Here is a 14,263-nt window from a genome sequence, read left to right as displayed (position 1 = left end):
CAATCATCTAGGTTTTTGTGAAACTCCCTCATGTTATTAGTTTTTTTACTTTTGCCGTTATGGAATTTTCTTTTTGTTTTTTTCTAACAGGATGTTATAGTCATTTCTGGCCTTATCATATAGATTTCTGGCTTGTGAGGATTTGGCTCTTTTCCATCTACCCTCCACCTTACGTCTGTCTTTTTAACTTTAACACCTCACTATTATACCATCTAAAATCTTCGTGTACAACTATTTGTTTGCTCTTTATAGGACACTTGGTATCATACATTTTTCCAAAATTGTCATTATATTTTTTGGTATAACACCCAACACATTCTCTATCTACCATATGTTCACATCGTATGTTCTCACAAGACATTTGCGCTACACTAGCTTCAATACAATTCTCAGCATTGAAATTTTCCAGTTCCCCATGTGATTTATATCGCCTGGCACAAAGCCAGACATAGGCTCTGTATATGTTCATATAATTAGATGATTCACGCACACATCTTACAGGGGAAGATACTTTGAGTTTCCAAAATTTAGCGAGAAAATTACAGTATTAGAATTGCTAAACAGGCAGTAATTTATTCTTATCTATTCACGGAAACAGAGCGAACCAGAAAAAATCAAGTACACCAGATTATCGACTCCATCATAAAATAATGTTCAGTACTTATCAGTTAGGGCTACACTGCACGGAACTACAGAAAAAAAACTTAAAGATTACTTTATTGAAACAAAACTAATTTGAATATATTTGTACTAACATCGACCTACTTATGCCTATTGTTGCCCAATGAAATGTTTTTTTTTTTTTTTTTTTTTTTTTTTTTATAAAATTTCTTCCTTATCATTTATTCTTATATTTATTAGCATAAGATATTTCTTTGCATAAATAAAGAAAAAGAAGTTTAGCTGGTTGTACATAGTGTGAAGGTATAGCGACGGTCTAATTTCGTTTTACTTTCCTTTCTCAAAAAAAAAAAAAAATAGAATAAGAATATTAAGACGTTCACCACCTCTTCCTGTTGGTGGTATCTGTTTAGTTAAAATAAGTGATATAAGCATGCATTTATTTGTTTCCCCCTGTATTTTACCTTCATTATAACAAATTAACTGACGGAATATCACAGCATATCTACCTCCCTATAAATGGTTACTTTTTCTACTTTCATTACATCAATACTCCTTCAGGTTGTCTTAACATCATAATTTCACAAATGTATACTAAAAACAATACATTTACAGTGAGGCATCTCTCATCCACTATTATAATTGAATTTCCATGCCTTAATGTAGTCCAATGGCTCTTGCATCAGAACTTCTCCCAGAAATTCATCAAACGTTATTTTAAGACTACAGTAAATTCAACGCAGCCAATAACTAGTTCATTTTCCTCCATCGAAAATTAAATATAAATTTTTCCTTCACTATCTGTTAGCTTTCAATGTTGCTGACTACTTAGGCTACATATTTTACTTGTATTATTATTATCATTATTATTATTATTATCATTATTATTATTATTATTATCATTATTATTATTACAAGATAAGCTATAACAATAGTTGGAAAAGCAAGATGCTATAAGACCAAGGGCTCTTCCAGTGAGGAAGGGACAGAAATAAACTACAAGAGAAGAATAAACAATTGAAATAGAATATTTTAAGAACAGTAACAACACTGAATTAGATCCTTCACAAATAAACTATAAAAACTTCAATCAAACAAGATAAAACAGCATGCCTGAGTGCACCCCCAAGCAAGAGAGCTCTACTCCAAGACAGTGGAAGGCCCGGCATGGTACAGAGGCTATGGCACTACCCAAGAATGGGGAACAATGGTTTGATTTTGGAGTGTCCTCCTAGAAGAGCGGCTTACCATAGCTAAAGGGTCTCTTCTATCCTTACCAAGAGGAAAGTGGCCACTGAACAATTAGATTGCAGTAGTTAACCTCTTAAGAGAAGAAGAATTATTTGGTAATCTCAGTGTTGTCAGGTGTATGAGGAAAGAAGAGGATGTGGTAAGATTATTCCTGATAATTTGGTATATTTGTAGGCAAAGAAAAAATGAGCCGTTACTGGAGAGAGGGATCCGATGAAGTACTGTTTGGCCAGTCAAAGGACCCAGTAACTCTCTAGCGGTAGTATCTCAACGGGTGGCTGTTGCCCTGGCCCACCTACTACCTCGAATATATTACTCAATTTCTTCCAATTTAGTTTAGTTCACAATATACAATTTTACTTCCTCTTAATAACAAGAAAAAACTGTTAGTGTCGGTTGTCATAAAGAATGCTTTATGAAATGTGAAATAAAGTTTTTGAAACTCAAAATCATCTGGTGTCATAAAGACAGGACTGAGTATGACGCATACCGTAACATAAATTTCTTCCATTATTTTATATAATTTGTCCCTCATTCCTAATGATAAACAAATTGGATTTACAAGCACAGTGGGTTCACCATAGCCGCTATCATAATTCATATTTCTACTGAAGGAAAATTGCATTTGGCAAACAAAGGAAAGACACGACGTCCACTTCACTCTACTCCTTAGTCCTCTTACTAAAAAATGCAGGCCGAAAGGATAGGCAATCGAGTGTCTTTATAGATCACGAGTCTGACTCTAATAAATGATATAAGTTTAACACCAAAGAAGACGATAAATGTCCACTTTCAAAATGGATAATATTTCAATCTATTTATCAGGATTTAGCTGTTTGGAAATGCTTTCTTCTTTATAGAATCAAAGGTTTTTTTAATATATCTTAATGATATCAAAGAGATATTATAATCAATATCTTTCGATTAGAGATAAAAAATGGCTGTTTACACAAGATTGTCGAGATTTGTTGAAGATTGCAAGGACACGTCATTTTCCATTGGCTGTTTGTCTCACTCTCAACCTTTCTTGTTATCAGCAGCTGATGTCATCGTGTTTAGCCTTTACTAGTTTTGTTTGTTGCCACTGATAAAGTATTTTGATATCTAAATTGTATTATAAAAATATAGACAAACATATAGAGTAGTATTGTATATTCCTGGCCTGGAATTTACGAAATCATTTATTGGGTGTGTATACAAACATGTTTTGCATTTTCTAAAGCAAAATTATATTGGAATAATGAAAAGAACATTCAAATATATAATTTATTTGTGACCTAAAATTCACAAAATCAATAAGAGATGTTATTCATACTCAACAAGTTTTCAAGTAACAATAAGCATTACCAGTTGTGTTATGAACTTCACAAAATTTTACACTTTCATACTCAACACATTATAACATATACAGTGTATATAACTATATATATATATATATATATATATATATATATATATATATATATATATATATATATATATATATATATATATATATATATATACACACACACACATATATATATATATATATATGTATATATATATATATATATATATATATATATATATATATATATATATATATATATATATATATATATATCGTGTGTGTGTGAGCGTGCAAACGGTTGCAAACGTATAATAATAATAAAAAAGTTTTTATTTCGTGTTTACTAGAATATTAATTGATATGTGCTTGAATTATTGCAGCAAATGGCGTTACTAAGACCATGGTCATCGAACATGGTAGTCGTCAATATCATACCGAGGCTTATTAAGCTTCCCTATGAACGAAAGCTTAAACCTCAGCGAGACTCGAAGCTTAACCTAAAAGTTATCGTTTTTCATTTCGAAAAAAAGATGCAAATTGTTTACAAATAAAGATTCGAAAATTCTAAACAGCTTGTGGAAAAAAGTGTTAATTTTTTTAGAAATTGTAAAATTGCAAGAAAATCAGTTGTAGCAGAAGAAGAGAGAGAGGAATAAATAGTTATATACTGAGAATGGCAACTATAGAAAATGGAAAATATGACTACAATGTCATCACCCTGAATATCCGTATCCATTTGATTTTCCATTTCGATATCCATTCTTCTTTCCATTCCCATTGGAGTAGCCGTTTCCGTTGGCAGCTCCATTCCTTTTGGTGGAGCCATTTCCGTTACCGTTGATGACACCATTACCATTGGTGTAGCCATTTCCGTTGCCATTGGTGTAGCCATTTCCATTGCCACTAGTGTAGCCATTTCCATTGCCATTGGTGTAGCCATTTCCATTGCCATTTCCGTTGCCATTTCCGTTGCCATTGGTGTAACCATTTCCATTGCCATTGGTGTAACCATTTCCATTGCCATTGGTGTAGCCATTTCCGTTGCCATTTCCATTGCCATTGGTGTAGCCATTTCCATTGCCATTGGTGTAACCATTTCCGTTGCCATTGGTGTAGCCATTTCCGTTGCCATTTCCATTGCCATTGGTGTAACCATTTCCATTGCCATTGGTGTAACCGTTTCCATTGCCATTGGTGTAACCATTTCCGTTGCCATTGGTGTAGCCATTTCCGTTGCCATTTCCATTGCCATTGGTGTAGCCATTTCCATTACCGTTGATAACACCGTTACCATTGGCATATCCATTTCCATTTCCATTTGTGTAGCCGTTCCCATTACCATTAATAGCACCATTACCATTGGTGTAGCCATTTCCATTTACAGCACCATTACCATTGGTGTAGCCATTTCCATTGACAGCACCATTACCATTAGTGTAGCCATTTCCATTGACCGCACCATTACCATTGGTGTAGCCATTTCCATTACCGTTGGTGTAGCCATTTCCATTAACAGCACCATTACCGTTGGTGTAGCCATTTCCTTTGAAAGCACCATTACCATTGGTGTAGCCATTTCCATTAACAGCACCATTACCATTGGTGTAGCCATTTCCATTGGCAATGACAACTCCATTGCCATTTCCAATGGCACCACCGTTGCCATTGCCATTGACTCTGCCAATGTCAGCGTTGAGGCCGAAGAACTGAGGCGAGCTGGAGCAGTCGACGTTGTAATACCAATCACACACGAAGAACTGCTGGTGGAAGATGGTCCCGTTGGGGCACAGGAAGGAGTCCAGTCTCCCGTCCTCCTGGCAGATGTGGAACACCTGCGGATGATACATCATTATTATTCGAAGGAGATTGACCAGCCAAGTGAGTCAAGCTCGACTATTATAGAGCTGGGCTGATTAAATTCGAGGAGAAAAATATTTATATTAAAGCTAAGTAAACGGGTAAAATAAAACTTTAAATATATGGATGAAAAAAATAAATAAATTATATCGTAAAAATCTGTGATGAATTGAATTCACATCTTACATAAAGACCTGTTTATTAAAAAATTAGAATTCCAAAAACAGATATTCTCAGAATCCGATAATAAGTGAATAAAACTTTTCTCATGAAAACATAAATCTCTCTCTTCTGAAACCTTTACAGTTGCTAAAAATGTTTTATAGTTTAAATCCAATTACACTCATTGCACTTGGGAACTGCTTCATGATATGAGCACATCAAACCAATACGAAATCATTGTAAAATGACCTTAGTCCTCTTTTCTTTTTGTATTGAAGATTCCCATAGCGAAACAATGAGATTAATAAGGAACTTAATGGGAATGACTCTATTCTCAAGTCAGGTCTACCTCATTTCCTGTTTTTTATCATCTCCCGTCTTAGGGGTGAAGGGTTATGTCATACCTTTTGGGTCTAAACTGTCTTACTTTCCAAGGATGTTTTTTTTCGTCTTTTGAAGGATGCTATTGTAATGTATTTTCATATGATAGTCTTTACCATTTGCAGAATGTTATTCTACCTATGTTTAAACGATGGTTTTTGTCTTTAGAAGTATGTTGTGGTGGCCGATGTGGTAACGTCCCTGACTAGTGAACGCCAGAATGGGGTTCGAGTCCCGCTAAAACTCTTTAGTTCCTTTGGTGGCTGTAAACTCACCATCCTTGTGAGCTAAGGATGTGGGGTTTGGGTAAGCCTATAGGTCCATCTGCTGAATCATCAACAGCCACTGGCCGGCCCTCCTTGGTCCTAGCTTGAGTGGAGAGCAGGCTTGGACGCTGATCATATGTATATATGGTCAGTCTCTAGGGCATTGTCCTGCTTGCTAGGGCAATGTCACGGTCCCTTGCCTCTGCCATTTTTGAGCGGCCTTTAAACCTTTAAACTGGCATTCTTTGTATCATTGACTTTCATTCTGGAGGATCTTATTCTACTGTTCTTCCTTGAATGGTCTACTCATTATGAAGAATACAATTTTACTTTTCTTTCAAGGATAGCCTAGCTAGCCTTTGTAAGCTGTTCTTCCTCCAAGTCAAAATTTCTAATACATTTTAGCCAAACCATTATTAAAACGATGAAGAGTTCACATAATTATCGAACATACTAATCAGTATAACATTGATCTCCCTAACATAACAAAAGGGCCTCCGAATGTGTCCAAAATACATTCTCAAACCTTATCAATGTCTTTTTTTTTATCTATATCTTCTGTTTTTTTGGAAGAACCAAATGCTATTGAACTATGAAAGTAATGTATTTTCTTAGATTAAAATTTAGCTTTAAAACTTGTTTATTTATTTTTCTTGCATATTTCAAAAGATAAACAATTAAACTAAATTATTTATGAAGTAAATCAAGATAGAATTCCATAAGGAAAACTAGAGGGAATCTGTGAAAGTTAACTCTATCAGGGGAATCTGATCTTGGGTAAATCGAAATTAGGCTACATTTCTTAGGAAAAAGTAAAGTGTAAAACTTTCTCTCTCTCTCTCTCTCTCTCTCTCTCTCTCTCTCTCTCTCTCTCTCTCTCTCTCTCTCTCTCTCTCTCTCTCTCTCTCTCTCTCACACTTATTTATAATAAGTAAACAGTAAACGAATCTAGTTACCTGGCATCTTGCTTCAGAAGAAATATCAGCATAGTACCCAGGAAGGAGACCGTCGCAAACGAATTCTGTGATGGGCACTGATGCCAAAATGGGGTAGTCTTGCCCGGGCACACCGCCTCCCGGGATGGCTTCGGCCAAGGCTGCTAATCCGTTCACAGCGAAGCCGTTTCCATTGATGCCGTTAACTCCGAAGCCGTTGCCGTTGGTGTAGACCCCATTACCATTGCCATTGCTATAGGCACCGTTGCCATTGACTGCAATTCCGTTGCCATTACCATTCGTGTATACTCCATTACCGTTTCCGTTGACTCCATTGCCGTTTGTGTATGCGCCGTTGCCATTGCCATTAGCACCGTTGCCATTGACAGCAATTCCATTGCCATAACCATTTCCATTGGCCCCATTCAGCACGCCATTGCCGTTCGCATAGCCGTTCGTATTGCCATTGAAAATATTGCCGTTGCCATTAGCATAAGCTCCATTTCCGTTGCCGTTTCCATTAGCATAAACTCCATTTCCATTGCCGTTGCCATTAGCATAACCTCCATTTCCGTTACCGTTACCATTAGCATAGACGCCATTTCCGTTGCCATTGCCGTTTCCATTAACATAAACGCCATTTCCATTGCCATTGCCGTTGCCATAAGTATAACCACCATTTCCGTTGCCGTTGCTATGGGGGAGTAGGGCGCCTAAACATCTTCCTACCGAACCTGAAAGGTAAAGGAAAGAATTGGCCATTTTTTAGAATTAATTTTTCGTTTTAACAGCAAAGCTTTCTCTCTCTCTCTCTCTCTCTCTCTCTCTCCTCTCTCTCTCTCTCTCTCTCTCTCTCTCTCTCTCTCTCTCTCTGTATATATATATATATATATATATATATATATATATATATATATATATATATATATATATATATATATATATATATATATATATATATATGTATGTATCTATCTATCTATCTATATATATATATATATATATATATATATATATATATATATATATATATATATATATATATGTATATATATAATTATATATATAAGATTACCAAGATGAAGTTTGCAAAAGGTAATGACAGAAGAGATTACATAAGTGAACTTACCCATAAGGAAGATATAATGGTAATGAAGCCAAAGTTGAATATGACAGACTTAAAAGAAAATTATTGAAACAGGAATGAAAATCATAGGTTTTGTGAGTTGTGCAGAGACAGATGATACAACATAGTTTATGTTTAGTTGTAAATAATTAAGAAAATTGTGAAGCAGTAGCATAGAGTTAAGGAAAACAGAAACGACAAGCAAAGATGTTGGCCTACATCGAAATTAGAAACGCTATGAATGTAGCTGTGTAGCATACGTAGGAGGTAATTAAGACAATGAATTTTCTGCAGATTGTAGCACTTAGCACCTACGCTTCAAGTATTGTACCCTCAATCATATTGTTGTGGAGGGAGGAACGAAGAATTTGGAGCCTGAACAGTATTAATGTTCATTACACTTTTTGGCTTTGTAGAGGAGATAAACGGACGTTTAGTTAGCTAAGTTACCGAGAGAACATAAGAGATATTATATAGGGAAGGTAGAGACCTTGCGAGCAGCAGACATCTCTAGTGAAACGAGATGATGCCCCGATAACTTTCTTGCAGGAAATGGTGATAGTTTACAAGGAATTTGAATATCAGTCTGCTCAGGAACACTGTTAAAATTTTGCATAAAAAACGGCAAATGCCTGGCAACATTTATTCCAGGATTTTTACCGTTTTAAAAACGGATATATTGACGCAAAGGAGTGATATTACGGTCACCAACCCATGAAAGATAATAACAAAGGTAAAATTACGGTGGGCTGTATTTTACTGAAATACGGTTGAGAACAGTATATTTTACGGAGAATTTCCGATTAAAATTACGTTTTTTCTAACAGTGAAGAATCATAATATACGGGTATCTTACAGAACTTGTCAGTAGTTTTCATTGTCTGTACATAAAAAAATATGCAGTTTTGTATGAAGAACACAAATGATTTGCAATTCTTTGACAAATACAGCCATAAGTTACGCTTCGGAAATAAATTGGTTATCTCAATAAGGTTCACAATCCATTGCATCAAAACGATAAATAATTTGGGTATATGTTCATATGTTTGTTTTTAAATCCTTCCTTAGTTCTGAGTGAACTAACATAAGTCCACACAGAATCATTAAGGTTTTAAATCTTGAACTTACTGCAACCAATGAACATAGCTACGTACGTAGAATATGAATATTAGATGTGAAAAACTATAAGGATGCAAATAAGCATATGATGATGAGGAGAGAGAGAGAGAGAGAGAGAGAGAGAGAGAGAGAGAGAGAGAGAGAGAGAGAGAGAGAGAGAGAGAGAGAGAGATTATCTATTAGGTACAAATATTAAAGATAAAAGGAAATACTATATCTGCATTTCAGACGAATATCTCCTCATTCATAAAGCAAACCACAATGAAAATCATCCAGTAATTCCATTTCATTCCCTTTCAAAATGGATAAAATAGAAGTCGAGGAAAGTTGATGAACATTAATATTAGAACCTTACACATATACAAATACGCGCGCACACACACACACATATATTTATATATATATAAAGACCCTCTCGTAGGCTGATATTGTCCCTGTCCACCAAGTCAGACAAGTCTTTATCTTTTCGGAAATCGGGATCGAGACCGCCTCTAGCGTCTTGTCCTTTTTCCAGTGAAAAGCCAGATGGAATTGAAGAGGTCGGAGGTGTAGCCTTCCTAGCGAGAAAAATTGCTCCAGGGATGACAGCGTTCCTACCAGACTCATCCAAAGCCTGACTGAGCAGCGTTCTTTCTTCAACATCTTCTGGATGGAGAGCAGGGCTTGATCTATTCTGGGGGCCGACGGAAAAGCCCGAAAAACTTGACTGTGAATCTCCATCCCTAAATACAGAATAGTTTGGGATGGGACCAGCTGTGACTTTTCCAAGTTGACTAGGAGTCCCAATTCCTTGGTCAGATCTAGAGTCCAATTGAGATCCTTCAGACAGCGATGACTGGAAGAGGCTCTGAGAAGCCAGTCGTCCAAATAAAGGGAGGCTCGGAAGTCCGATAAATGGAGGAATTTTGCCACATTCCTCATAAGCCTCGTAAACACGAGGAGCTGTGCTTAGGCCAAAGCACAGGGCCCGAAACTGGTACACCACATCGTCGAAGACGAATCTCAGAAAAGGTTGGGAGTCTGAGTGAATGGTGATGTGGAAGTAAGCGTCCCTTAGGTCTAGAGAGACCATCCAGTCTCCCTTTCTGACCACTGCTAGGACTGACTTTGTGGTCTCCATGGTAAACTTCGTCTTTGTGACAAAGACATTCAGAGCACTGACGTCTAGCACCGGTCTCCAACCTCCTGTCTTCTTTGATACTAGGAAGAGACGGTTGTAAAACCCCGGTGATTGAAGGTCCGAGACTTTGACCACCGCTCCCTTCTCTAGCAAAAGAGACACTTCCAGTTTCAGGGCTTGTCTCTTTTCTTCCTCTCGGTACCTGGGAGAGAGATCGATGGGGGACGTCGCTAGAGGAGGTCTGCGTACAAAAGGGATTTTGTACCCCTCTCTGAGCAACCTCACAGATTGTTGATCTGCGCCTCTCTTCTCCCAGGCTTGCCAGTTCTTGAGTCTGGCACCTACTGCTGTCTGAAGTTGCGGGCAGTCAGACTCTGCCCTTAGAGGACTTGGATCCTTTCCTCTTCCCTCTCTTCCCTTCGGCACGAGCACCTCCCCTGCTGGAGGCTCTGCCACGAAAGGGCGGGATAAACCTGGACGCTGGAGTGTCTATCCTAGGTCTAGCAGACAAGGCAGGCAAAGGGGGAGCTTTGCGAGCCGAGGACGCAACTAAATCGTGGGTGTCCTTCTGCACTAAAGACAAGGCAATTTCCTTAACCAAGACTTCAGGAAACAAGTACTTAGACAAGGGCGCAAAGAGTAGCTCAGATCTTTGGCATGGCGTCACTCCTGCTGATAGAAAAGAGCACAGAGACTCTCGTTTCTTAAGGACTCCGGACGTGAATGAAGCGGCAAGCTCGTTGGACCCATCGCGGACGGCCTTGTCCATGCAGGACATAATGAGTAAGGAAACATCCCTATCGGCAGATGAGATTTTCCTACTCAGGGCTCCCAAACACCAGTCCAGGAAGTTAAAGACTTCAAACGCCCTAAATATGCCTTTAAGAAGGTGGTCCAGGTCTGAGGGTGACCAACTAATCTTCGAGCGTCTCATGGCAAGGCGGCGGGGAGAGTCTACAAGACTTGAGAAGTTGCCCTGGGCAGAGGCAGGAACTCCCAAGCCGAGAACTTCTCCCGTGGCATACCAGACGCTCGATCTAGACGAGAGTTTAGATGGGGGGAAGGCAAACGCCATCTTCCCTAAACTCCTCTTGGTCTCTAACCAATCGCCTAACAGCCGTAAAGCTCTCTTGGATGAGCGAGAGAGAACGAGTTTAGTAAAGGCAGGCATGGTAGCAGGAACGCCTAAGACAAACTCGGACGGCGGCGAACGAGGAGCCACAGAAATAAAGTGATCAGGGAACAACTCTTTAAAAACAGCCATGACTTTTCTAAAGTCCAAGGATGGTTGAACAGCTTTAGGCTCATCTAATTCTGAAGGCTGATCCTCAGGCTGTGGTTCAGCAACGTCCTCATCTGACAGTTCCTCATCCGATAACTGATGAGAAAACGGCAAAGGTGTAGGCAACGTTTGACTCGCAGAGTCCGGTCGCACTGGTGCATACGTGACGGAGCCGGACGCAGCGTCCTGGAACTGCTGAACAGTCTGGGAACTGTCAACAACAACAGGTGCGCGAGGACGCACAGCGTCCACCCGAGACTGTTTAGACCGTCTGGGTTGTGCAGTCAACACCATACCGGGTTGCGGAGGTTGACGCACCGCGTCAAAACAAGTCAACTCTGAAGGTTGATGAACGTCCTGAACGTCACCAATCGCATCAGTGCGTTGCCTAACGTCAACGTGCGGCTGGAAATCCACACTGGGTCGCATCGGTGGAGGTACCACCCCAACTGGTTGACGCGAGAAAGCTACATCCACGTCAACAGGACGCACAACAGAACGCTTGGATGGCTGATGGCCAGTAGGTTCAACGGAAACCTTCTCAGCGTTGTAGTCCTCCATCAAGGACGCAAGCTTAGACTGCATGTCTTGCAGTAACACCCATTTAGGGTCTACGGAAGCAGTTGCGGTAACAGACGGGGTTAGCGAATGAGACGGCACAACTTTGCCTCTCTTAGGCGGCGAGCAGTCATCAAATGACGGCAACGGGTTCGAACTGTCCCAGTGGCTACAACCGGGACGTTGGACTTGTCCTGAAGGGACCGACTTACGCTTTAAAGGTCTAGAGACCTTGGTCCAAGGTTTCTTACGTGAAACACCTTCGGACGACGAGGTAAAAATGGGCTCTCTCGTCTTACTTTGGTAGGGGCGATCTTGACGAGATACGCCTGATACCAAAGAGGGAACGTCTGTTCGCTGATCAAGGCCTCTCGAACCCATAAGTCGTACGACATTGCTTCTCCCCTGGGCTTGGGAGCTTGCAAGAGGTCCCGGACTAGGTGGACGACAGGCACGAACAGACGAACCCTCGATCGCAACACTGTTCACAACACTTTGCGTAACACTAGGCACTTTGACACTTTCCGCCGTGGCACTTTGGCACTTGAGTTCCTTTACGTCCGCCATGAGTTGATTTCGGTCACTTGCTAAAGCCTCAACTCTCTCCCCCAAGGCATGAATAGCACGCATCATGTCTTGCATAGACGGTTCCTGAGTGCTAGGAGGGGGGTTAGGAACAACCACTACAGGGGAAGGATTAGGTTCAGGGGCATGTGGAGAGGAAAAATCTACCGACCTAGAAGAACTTCTCCTTACCCTATCTCTCTCTAGTCTGCGTGTATATTTATCAAATTCGATAAAATCGAATTCCGAAAGGCCCACGCATTCCTCACACCGATCTTCCAATTGACAGGTTTTACCTCGACAATTGGAACAAACAGTGTGAGGGTCGAGAGAAGCCTTTGGAAGACGCCTATGACAGTCCCTAGCATTACACTTTCGAAACTTGGGAACTTGAGAAGGGTCAGCCATTTTGAATTAGTCAAGGGGAAATTCCAAAAAACGATCTAAGTCATCAACAATTAATCCGATTCAAAAAAGAGTTCAAGGATTTATTTGAAGAAAAACACCTGTACTGCGAAAGCTCAAACCAAATTAAAGTACTTCACCAAATATGATGGGAAAAACTCCAGGTTCAACAGCGAGTAAAGTACGTCTTGTCGACACGTCGACAGAGAAGAAATTGAAGGTTTTGTTTACATCGAGAGTGGTATCTGGCCGACAGTTGGCGCTGGTGGGCACACCCGCAACCTGCATAGCGATCGCTGGCGAGTTTTTTATGTATGTGTCTGTCGAGCAACAGAGTTGCAGCTATTATATATTCACCGGCTAAGTTAAATATTTAAAATTAAAGGCTGTCACGAGGGCGATGAGCAGACACGTCTGATCACCGCCGAGCCAAAAGAGAAGTGAAGCAAGTCACCGGTGTGTGGAGGGGGGAGGGGTAGCAAGCTACCCTTCCCCACCCCCCGCTAACTAGCGCGGGGTAATTAACCCTCGTTAAAACTATTGGCTCGTCATTTCAGCTGCGCTAAAAGGTAAACCCTCTGTAAATAGCGTGGTTTGTATTTCGGTTATGGAACAACTTAGCTATTTAATAGGGGTATTACTTTCGGTGTAGCTGAAATGACGAGCCATTAATTTTTAATTAGGGTTTACTACCCACACCGCTAGTTAGTGGGGGTAGGGGAGCTTAGCTTGCTACCCCCACTCACACACCTGTGCTTGAGCTCACTTTGCTAAGAGGTAAGACTTCAAGGGGGATAGGGCTGGTGGGGAAGTTTGGTTAAATAGCTAAGGTTTGTATAGTTAGGAAAAATAAAAATTATATACGAATTTGTCATTTGTTCCGTAACTGGAATACAAACACTTAATAGGGGTGACTCACCCATTAGGAAGGGTGGACGTCCCAGCCAGTCTGGCTTTTGGCTTTGCCTGGGGCTCCTTATTTGAGTGTGTTAGCACTCCAGAAATAAGGAGCCCCTGCACCTCGCTAAAACCTTGCTACGCAAGGTCTGCAGCCTATGCAAGGTCTGCGACCTACGCAAAGTCTGCGGCCTACGCAAGCTGTGTGAGAAGGTATGAAGAAGTGTGACTCATCCTAGAAAGTTGTTCTGAAGTTCTTTAGATGGAAACTTGTAGACTAGGACTTTCCCAATACCACCTCGTCAGGGTATGGGGAGGTAACAGTATTAATATTAATACTAGGAACACAAGGGAGCATGGTTTACCTGCAGTGGTTTGAGGTCAGC

General features: G+C 40.0%; 1 protein-coding gene across 1 annotated transcript in view; it reads right to left on the bottom strand.

The window, feature by feature from the left end:
- Positions 1-3,791: 3,791 nt before the first annotated feature.
- Positions 3,792-14,263, bottom strand: part of LOC137656492 (probable serine/threonine-protein kinase clkA) — an 18,147-nt gene continuing 7,675 nt past the window's right edge. The window contains exons 3-4 of the mRNA XM_068390667.1: positions 6,828-7,540; positions 3,792-5,037 (exon numbers count right to left, since the gene is read on the bottom strand). Coding sequence (XP_068246768.1) covers positions 3,919-5,037; positions 6,828-7,540 — 1,832 coding nt within the window. The 3' untranslated portion in view covers positions 3,792-3,918. The remainder of the gene's footprint in view (positions 5,038-6,827; positions 7,541-14,263) is intronic.

This window comes from Palaemon carinicauda, chromosome 17 (assembly GCF_036898095.1).
Source record: "Palaemon carinicauda isolate YSFRI2023 chromosome 17, ASM3689809v2, whole genome shotgun sequence".
Taxonomy (NCBI): domain Eukaryota; kingdom Metazoa; phylum Arthropoda; class Malacostraca; order Decapoda; family Palaemonidae; genus Palaemon; species Palaemon carinicauda.
The sequence above is the reverse complement of the archived record's forward strand: the minus strand, read 5'-3'. Positions and strand labels throughout refer to the sequence as shown.